Source organism: Engraulis encrasicolus, chromosome 21, assembly GCF_034702125.1.
Source record: "Engraulis encrasicolus isolate BLACKSEA-1 chromosome 21, IST_EnEncr_1.0, whole genome shotgun sequence".
Classification (NCBI taxonomy): Eukaryota; Metazoa; Chordata; class Actinopteri; order Clupeiformes; family Engraulidae; genus Engraulis; species Engraulis encrasicolus.
Window position 1 is genome coordinate 15,174,206 of NC_085877.1, and position 10,000 is coordinate 15,184,205.

Sequence of the window (10,000 nt, forward strand, 5' to 3'; positions counted from 1 at the left end):
TCTCTCTCTCTCTCTCTCCCTCTCACACAGACACACACACACACACACACACAAACACACACCATTCATTGACAAACCATTCATCCCCTCTTCTCATTAACAGTATACTGCATCCGTAGGTTTTTAATTTTGGCTCTGCTGTGTGTATCACTTTGAGCGATACTGTCCCGCCTCTTCCTCTGCGTACCCAATCCTCCTCATCTGCAGGACCGTATTAATGCACAGGCTAGATTTGCTGTAGCCTACGGGCCTCCACCTGCCAGGGGCCCCCCTGGCTGGCCAAAAGGGGAGGTGGGGGTACCGTATGCAGAATCGTGACATGATGCAGTATTGAAAATATCAATCTGCAAATATGTTATTCTTTTAATTCCTAGCTCAGAGTTATGACGCTGGCTATGTAATTTTGACACGAAATTTGCCTTCTGTGGGGGGGCCCTCCAATAACCCATAGCCTTGGAGCCTGGGCCATCTTAATCCAGCCCTGTTCGTCTGCCATTGATTGCCTTGGTTCCACACGGGTGGACCTCTGTCAAGAGTGCTCTCAGTAGGTGCTTCCTCAATAGTGAAGCGTTCAATAGTGCCAGTGTTCAATACACTACTAAGTCGCTACAAAAACAGGGCCATCCTTCTCTTGTTTTTTCTCAAAAGTTGAAAACCCTTCCTTATGTAAATTACTTCGATATTATCGATCGAGCGGTCTATGCATCTTTTTGACCTACCCATGCATACACCACTGAGTTGCTACATGATCAGGGACATCCCTCTTTTCCACAAAGTTGTTGAACCCTTTCTTTTGTACCGTTAGAAGAGTCGTGTAGCTCCCACCCTTCCTAAAAGTGATGCAAACAGTATAGATTCTAACACCAAGTCCTTTCAACGAACCGTTCTCTATACTTTGATATTATTGACCAATCTGTCTGTTTACCTGGCCATTCGACCTGCCTGCTAATGTGTCGTCCGGGACTCGACATTAACCAGCCAACCAGCCAAATGCTGGTTAAATTTCAGTCTCGTGAAGAAGACTAACTAACCACTTTGATCCGTTAGTGAGTGTGTGTTTGGCTTTGCGAGATTAATATCTACTAGCCATTTTGACTGGTGGTGAAAAAAAGTTAATTTAGGGTCCTGGTCTTCTCACCTATCTGTTTTTCTGTCCATGATCTGTCCATCAATTTACCTCACTCTCTATCTGTCTGTCTGTATACTTTACTGTATGTCAAGTAAACTCCACAATGTAGGCTACATCACCTTTGCTCTCCTCTATATATTACAGCATGTGTCCTCCGTGCACCTTTTTTAGCCGTGGCATTATGTATTATGCACATGATGTCCTCTATGATCTCCTGTAGTGCAGAAGTGCTATTGTTGGTTCCCTGACTTGTATGTGACTTTGCTAAATGCCATGTAATGTCATGTAAATGCACCACTGGTGATCTTCCATGTGGGCGTATGCGGGTTTGTGTGTGTGTGTGTGTGTGTGTGTGTGTGTGTGTGTGTGTGTGTGTGTGTGTGTGTGTGTGTGTGTGTGTGTGTGTGTGTGTGTGTGTGTGTGTGTGTGTGTGTGTGTGTGTGTGTGTGTGTGTGTGTGTGTGCGTGTGTGCGTCTGTGTGTGCGTATTACGCAGTTGGCACGTGTCTCGTCCATGCGCAGTGGTTGAGTTGAGATAAACTAAAGTGCGTTTGGATGCCACCCACATCTATGCAACCCTTGCGGAACGAGCCTGTCAGTCCGTCAGCCTATTGCAAATGACCGTTTAAAACCTCGGTAATGAGCGGAGCTTAGCCATTGTTTGTTTGTCTGTTAAGTGCCAGTCATCTTTGAAGCGTTCATACGGCAGAGATAAGCTGCATGAGAAATGTGTTTACCAGAAGCTTGGCTTTAACTTCATGCTGACTCGTGACCTGCAGCCAGACTCGCTATACGTTTCAAAACAACTGCTCAAAGTTACACACTCTGTGGTTTTCTCTTTTTACCGTTTCGCAACATAGGCTTTGTGGACAGGCCTATATACAGTAGTTACAGACTTATAAACTGTTAGTCAAGGATCATTTTACATATTATGCCATGTCACAAAACATCCAAACCCAACATACATAAATACAGCTGCAAAGACATCGTGCAATTTTGCGATGGGGCCGAAGTCTTTAATTTTGGGGGTTTGGCAGCAGTTGCCGCTAGCCACTGTGTTGGCCAGAGCTCAGAGGAAGCTGGGAAGCCTGTCATTGACTGGGGCAGTGGAAGTCAGTTTTATGACTTGCTCCGGCTTCTGTCAGGGAGCAGGGCGATCGATCTAGTCCTGTCGCTTTTCGATTTGATGTGTCTTGTGAATTTTAAATTATTGACACTCACCCTGGTGCAGTGTCAGTCGTTTGTCAAACTGAGTAAGCGTTGATGGAGATCCAAACCGCCTTTGAACCATATGACCTTGTACTGACCTTTCTCTCTTTCTTTCTTTTTCTTTCTCTCTCTCTCTCTCTCTCTCTCTCTCTCTCTCTCTCTCTCTCTCTCCCAATTCAATTCAATAAGGTTTACTGGAACAAAAAATAAAGTAAATGCATTGCCAATGCACAAGGTATGGTGTAATGACATTCATTAATTTAATATCTCCCTCTTTTCTTCTTCGTTTCTCCCGTGTAGTGTCGTCATCTGACTTCCTGGGTCCGAGGCGTTTGGGAGCAGTGTCCAACTTCTCCACGTTCCTGCTGGAGCGCTCCACGGGGACGCTCTACCTGGGGGCCAGGGACGCCATCTTGGCTGTCAACTCCAACAACCTCGCCCAGCCACCACAGAAGGTACGCTAGATGCAGAGTCGTGTATAGATTTATGATAACCGGAAGCAGATTTGCCACTTGTTTCAATGTGGATTGAAACAGTGACAAGAAGCGGCTTTCTGTTCACTCGACTAACACAGAATCACTGCATAAAAAAAGAAAAATGAAGGAGAATCGAACTCCATGTCAGGGTAATTACAGACTAATATGTGCACTAGCAATTGTCTTATTTATGGGGTTTTTTGTTGGCATTACGTAAATCTGTGAAATGAGACCTATTTTAGGATATAGGCTGCTGTGGAAGCCACTTCATGGCTCTACTTGGGCCCCCGCAACGCCATCCTGACAGTCAACTCCAACAACTTTGCCCAACCACCACAGTAGACAGTACAGAGGTGTCAAAAGTAAAAGTAAAAGTGAATGTAAAAACACAGATAACTCCAACACAGGTAACTTTTTAGTGTTTTTTTGTGTCTATCTACCTCATTAGGTACAATGGTGTAAATGGTGCAACAGCTATGTAATATCATGTGCTAATATTGTACTTACAGCATGAATTTACTTTCACTTGTACTTTTGACACCTCTGACACTTCACGTCTTTTAACTTGTGCTGATTTAGTTGGACTAAATTAATATAAACATTTAGAATAAATTATTATAGCAACACAGAACAGTGCAAAAGAATGAGGAGGACATTCTCACAAGATTTCAATAGACCCCCATAATGCAGGCCATTCCACCAGGGGAACGCTGTAATAGTCATTGAAAAGTGAACTACCATAGTACTACACCACTATGACATAATACAAGGCCTTTAGTAATGCACCACAGCTATGTCATTGCCATTCTGGTAACAACAAATGTATAACGCCATGTCTGAACGGGTTAAAAAGATATTCACGTAACTTCCAATCTGAAAGTTTGTGGTACTTCATTGTCACTCACCGTACCTTTAGAGTGACCAAAAAACAAAAAGTGATGTAAGTGTTTGCTTTCATCTTTTTTTTACTCTACAAATTCCTCCTTCATTGATAATTACCGGCAATTTAATGTGTTCTCGAAATACAGTAAATTATTCTAATGGAAGTACATGGATATGCACTTCACAATTGAATTAGTAGTGGATAAAGACTTGGCCCTCCTCCCATGTCCCATGCTCCGTGTTTGTTCTAGTCCATTGATTGGATAGGGATGATCTAATATTAATGGTGAACAGTGGCCTCATTGTGTTCCCATGCCCGGCTGGTATGTGTGTGTGGCATCATGTAGTGAAATGTAGTGCACACCTGTGTTACTGTGTAACTATCGTATCCTGTCACCACTTCCTGGTCATTAAGTCACTCAGTAACCCTGCCTGTGACAAAGAACACTGTGTGAGACGGAGAGAAAAAAAATGGGAGACCAAGGAAATGCATTCTTTTTCTTCTTCTGAGGGGAATTCTAGGCATTGGACCTACACACAAATAGCAGACATACAGGCAAATATAAAGACACCCGACACATGCACACAGAGAGAGAGAGAGAGAGAGAGAGAGAGAGAGAGAGAGATGCTCTCTCACACACCAAGCAGTGTTAAGCAGAGTTGAAACATTTCACTTTGTCTTGTTTTTTTTTAAATAAACAGATGAAATCCAATTATTTTAAGTGCATTCAAGCAGGGTTTAGTGCACAGGAGGTTAGTGCACCAAAGGTCAGTGCCCAGGCCCAGGGAAAGAGGGGACCCTCTCCATTGTATGTTTTGGTTGGGGGGCCCTTTCAGATGACTTTGCCCTGGGCCCAGCCAATGCTGCCAGCGGCCCTGAGTGTTGTAAAGGTTAGTGCAGAAAACAGTCACAGAAGAGAAAGGTCTTTTCTAGCGTCTTAAAGTTTGAGAGAGATGACCCTATTCTTATAGACCCTGGCAGCTTGTTCCACCAGTGAGAGACAACGACAGAGAACCGTTTGGGCTGAAATTGATTTGTCCGAGCAGGAGGCAAGGCTAGACGGTTCTTATTGGAGGATGCACAGCGTTCTAGAGGGAACACACAGCTTTAGTGAGGCCTTCAGATAAGCTGGGGCAGTATCTGCAATGGTACAGTATATACCGGTACAACACATGTGTGTGCACACATACACTACAGTAAATGTAGACTCACACACACACACACACACACACACACACACACACACACACACACACACACACACACACACACACACACACACACACACACACACACACACACACGTACACACAAACACACACACACACACACACACACGTACACACAAAACACACACACACATAAACAAACACAGAGTTTCACAGCAGGCTGTAATGTGCTCACAAAAGACCGGTAATCATTTTGACAACATGGACCTTCCACCGCATTGATTTCCCATGGACCATCCGCTGAGAGAGACACTGCAGGCCACTGGTGGGTGGGTGATAGTGGTGTTCATGGTAGTAGTAGCCATTGCATTCGGCCCACATCCCCCTCTGCATGGCCTCCCATATCCCATTGACAAGGATGGATTACTGCACGGGCCTACCGGGCCCAGGCCCAGGGGCCCAAGAGTCAAGGGAGGGCTCTGAGGGCTGAGCCTCTATGTTTCCTTTTTCATATTGTGTTAAAATCACACTTTTAACAACTGTATTTTCAAATGTTCTCGTGAAGCATAACCCCCAAACCTCCAATAACATAGGATCTCTGACATCTTGCCATGAACCCTGAATCGTTTTGTAAACTAGCAACACCCATGGAGGGGGTGCTATCTTGTTGTCTTGCCCAGGGGCCCATGGAGTCATAATCCGTCCCTATCCATGGGGGGCCACAGGGGGCACACATGCCAGCCCCGTCTGGGCTATTAAGCCCTGGAGCCCACCACTGCTGATAGGAGAGACACACAGACTGGCAGTGGTGGTGGTGTGCTGTTGTGTTGTGTGCTGTCTAAACAAGCTGCTACTACATCGGATTGAGCTACCAGTAGCTGAACCCGGTAGGCCTGTGCAGTAATCTGCCTGCGCATGACCCCATGTGTCCCCATGAACTGGATCGTGCCCGCCTGAGCTATTAGGGCCTATTAGGCCTTAGGCCCTGGAGGACACCACTGAAGTGGCTCACATCACTATCGTAATCATATCCACTGAGTGGTAGTGAGGTGGTGCTGGCCCATACGGCCCACATCCTTCCCTCCATGGACTACACCACCACCTCACCCCCGTGTCCCATCATGCACTGCAGCAGGGGCCACAGGGTCACGCAAGCTATTAGGGAATATTAGTGTATTCAGCAGGCCCTGGAGGCCAGCACCGAAGTGGCTCATATCGTTTTCGTGTCCACTGAGATACAGAGGCGAGAGTGGTGGTAGATAGTGGTAGTGCCGGCGTATTTTGGCCCACCTCCCTCCCCACGTGGCCCCATCCCATGTCCCATTCCCTGTGTTCAGGGGACACACAGGGGCACGTATGCACATATGCACGTATCCTGTCTGAGCTATTAGTGTACAGTGTATTAGTGTTAGTGCATAGGCTCTGGAGTGCAGTATTGAAAGGGCTCACATCGCTATCAAAGCCACCAAAACACAGAAGCCAGTGATAAAAGTGGTGGTGGCATATTTGGCAAACGTTCCTCCCAACATGAACCCCCTCTATGTCCCATTCGCTATGTCAGGGGCCACAGTGTCACCCGTGCGAGCTTGTCCGACTGGGCCATTAGCGATGATGGACCTTGAGCCCATCATTGAATAGGACCCCAGGAAACTAGCTGTGGCATTTCCCCAGCTAATGGCGATGCAATAGGCATACAACAGCAACAACAAAAAAACAAAAACAAGATGAAAAGGTGATTCACATCACTGTAATGTTACCCATCAGGCATCTGGTGTTATTGCCGCGGTAATGCACCATGTGTCCTTTTGTTGTGTCCTCTTTTTGGGAGTATTCCCTGCAGGCTGCCATAGAAAATGTTTGTTTGAAGCCCGTACAGACTGTGCTCATTGTATACTTTTTTAATTTGAATTTGAGTAAACAACCGGTAGTGTGCAAGTGTCGGTAATAATATCAAGGTCTTACTCACTAGTGGGTGCCAAGCAGAGGGATTTGTCTTTTGTCCCGTTTTACTCTAAAATATTGTTTATTTATTTCTTTAATTCCTCGAACCAGGCTTCCAAGGCCTTTGGTCTTGAAATGATAGAGCTGCAGAATATAAAAAATGAAATGTAGTGTAAAATAAATGAAATAAACCACCCATCTGTTTAGCGTGATAATTTGTAGGACTGCTTAGGGGAGGAGCCGGAGGAGGGTTATGGGCTAAGATGCGGCATGTTTTTGGCATGAAGAAGCACACCGTAAAGTGTAGAGCCAACACCATGAGTGTTAAAATCAGCTCTTTAAGTGTTGAATTAACACTGGGATTTATTTCTGTGTACCGTGCAGCTTGCAGGGCTGCTCTGTTAACTTTCTTTTTCTTTGCTTTTCCCTGTCCCAGTAGCCAAAATACACGGGCTGCTGTCGGCCGCTTGCCAAGACGGCTCGCTGCCGAGCTTTATCCGCCCCATGTAATGTGTGATTACTGTGTTTCAGATCCAGCTCCTGGAGTTGTGATCACAGACAGCAGGAGACTTGCTAAAATAAATTCAATTAAAATGGATATAGTGTTAAAGCAACACTGGCATGGCGGCTTCGCTGCTAACATTAGCAGAGCAACGGTCCCTTATGTTTGATTTGCAAATGGTGACGCTACGATTCATAATTGTGCGGTTTTACAATTCTATTGTAACGCTGAGAATCCCTGGATATACTATACATCCGGACATATCTGGAGATAATCTCCATGTGTCATCCAAGTTGCTACAGTCTGCACTGCAATATTTCATTTTACATCTGTATGTTTCTATTATTACTCATATATTGCATTTCAAACCAAAAACAACAAAAGCTGTAAAAACACTTTCGTAGCTGGTAAAATACACCTGCCAAATGATTCTTTTTGCTTTCGATGCTCAACTACAGCTCATTTTGTGAGAGATGCAGACATTCAATTTTGCTTATCCAGTTACAGCCATTGCCCCATTCCAATTGGCTATTGAGGTTTTACAACTGAAACGCATCACACTTATCATACCTCATTTGCATGGAGATCAAAGTTTTTAAAACTCTTTTTAGTCACTCTAGTCGCCAGGCCCTTGTTTAGCTTTTGTTGCCATTCAGTTTACTATTTGCACAGTGAAGTCCCCATTCTCTACCACCAGAGTGACATGTGCTGACCATAACTCAAGGGACTTAGTATGTGACTTTAGCACTGGACACATCTAGGACTCGTCCTCTGAATAATTGACCTAAAATGGAAAAAAATGTAGTGAATGCAAGCTTGCCCTGGATACCAGGAACTTCACAGGGGAGAATTAGTGCATAAACAGCCAGTCCTTTTTTTGGCAGGCCAGTGGCCGGGCTCTCTTTCATGTGTTTGCACAGTCCGCTGGTGCCTAATTGGGGAAATGCGGAGGGTTTTTTACATATTCATATGTGACATGGTTTTCTATTCGAAAATAGACTTCGCTCTGAAGTGGACTGCCAGCCCCTTTGGATATCAAACACAGCCGACAGCTGTTATTGTCAGCGGTACACTCACAACACGCACGCACGCGCACGCGCACACACACACACACACGCGCACACTTGCACTGTCTCTGTTTCCACTGTACAGTACATTTATACAAACACACTCCCACACACACAAAATTCAATTTTCCACATTTTCAATTCAGCAGCCTGGACTGACTTGACAACACTCTGTGTTTTGGCAGATCCGGTAGAGTACTGTATATCAGACTGAAGAACACAGTCTTTTAAAAGTTGGTAAAACATGCATTGCTCTATCATACAATACAATACTTTAGAAGGAAATAAACAAAAGTCCAAAAGTCTCTTTCACATATTTTTTCTCTTTATCGTCAACTCTTCAAATTCAGTTGTTAAAAGAGCTTTATTTGCTTGTCCCTTTAGTGTCTACTGTCTGTTAATAAAGCTTGAAGACTAAATTATGCCACAAAAAAGGAACGTATGGCCCTGCCGTGTCTCAAACGGTAGGGCACTAGCACTGTCACGCCGGGGCCCCGGGTTCGAGTCCGGACGTTCTCATTTCCCGAACCTCCCCCATCTCTCTCTCCCACTCATTTCCTGTCATCACCCTTTAAAAATGAATCAAAAGAAAAAAAAAAGAAACGTATTACTATATTAATTGAAATCAAATTCACCTCATCTCTTCTCCTCTCTCTGCGTGTCTTTGCAGATAATATGGGACGTTCCGGAGGACAAGCGAAATTCGTGTGTGGCCAAGGGGAAAACGAAGGTAAGCATGTTTTTGTTTTTAGATTGGCAGATAATTTAATCTAATCTTAAAAGTCTGCTTTGTCTCTCATTTTTCTTCCATTCTCTCGCTTTCTCTATCTTAATCTCAATCTCCCTCTTTGTCTTGCCTGCTCTCTCTCTCTCTCTCTCTCTCTCTCTCTCTCTCTCTCTCTCTCTCTCTCTCTCTCTCTCTCTCTCTCTCTCCATCTGTTTATCATTCTCTGTCTGTCTGTCTTTCTGTCTCTCTCTCTCTCTCTCTCTCTCTCTCTCTCTCTCTCTCCCTCTATCTATCGCTCTCTGTCTGTCTTTCTGTCTGTCTGTCTGTCTGTCTGTCTGTCTGTCTGTCTCTCTCTCTCTATCTATCGCTCTGTCTGTCGGTCTGTCTCTCCTCCTCTCCCTCTGTGCCTCCCCTCATTATCGCTCTATGTATATGTCTCTTCCTTCCAGTCCTCTCTCTTCTCTCTCTACGTCTCTTCTCTCTCCTCCCTGTCTCTCTCTCTTCCCTCTCTCCCTCTCCTCCACTGATGTGTAATTGGGGTAGAAAGCCGGGGGAATAGGGTATGGGCATGTGGGAGCTGGGGTGCATTAAGGCACTTAATCAGTACACTTACACAGAGCAGTCCTGGCAGCCAACCCATATCTGCTCAGGGCCCCGGGGGGGCGGGCCTTGCTGTTGATTGACAGCCACCAGACTGGAGGGTTTCATACACAGGAAAATCTCAAGTGTTATTCCAACACTATGACAGTAAAATGTGACTCACTAGGTGTTTGAGTAACCCTACAACATGTCCTCTGTCGAAAAATCTCTAGCGACTAAACAGACAAAGGAACACAGCTGTGTGTGTGTGTGTGTGTGTGTGTGTGTGTGTGTGTGTGTGTGTGTGTGTGTGTGTGTG

At 45.1% G+C, this 10,000-nt stretch overlaps 1 protein-coding gene across 1 annotated transcript in view; it reads left to right on the plus strand.

The window, feature by feature from the left end:
• Nucleotides 1-10,000, plus strand: part of sema4f (sema domain, immunoglobulin domain (Ig), transmembrane domain (TM) and short cytoplasmic domain, (semaphorin) 4F) — a 153,472-nt gene that overhangs the window by 121,383 nt on the left and 22,089 nt on the right. The window contains exons 2-3 of the mRNA XM_063186270.1: nucleotides 2,638-2,792; nucleotides 9,046-9,105. Of these exons, the coding sequence (XP_063042340.1) occupies nucleotides 2,638-2,792; nucleotides 9,046-9,105 (215 nt within the window). The remainder of the gene's footprint in view (nucleotides 1-2,637; nucleotides 2,793-9,045; nucleotides 9,106-10,000) is intronic.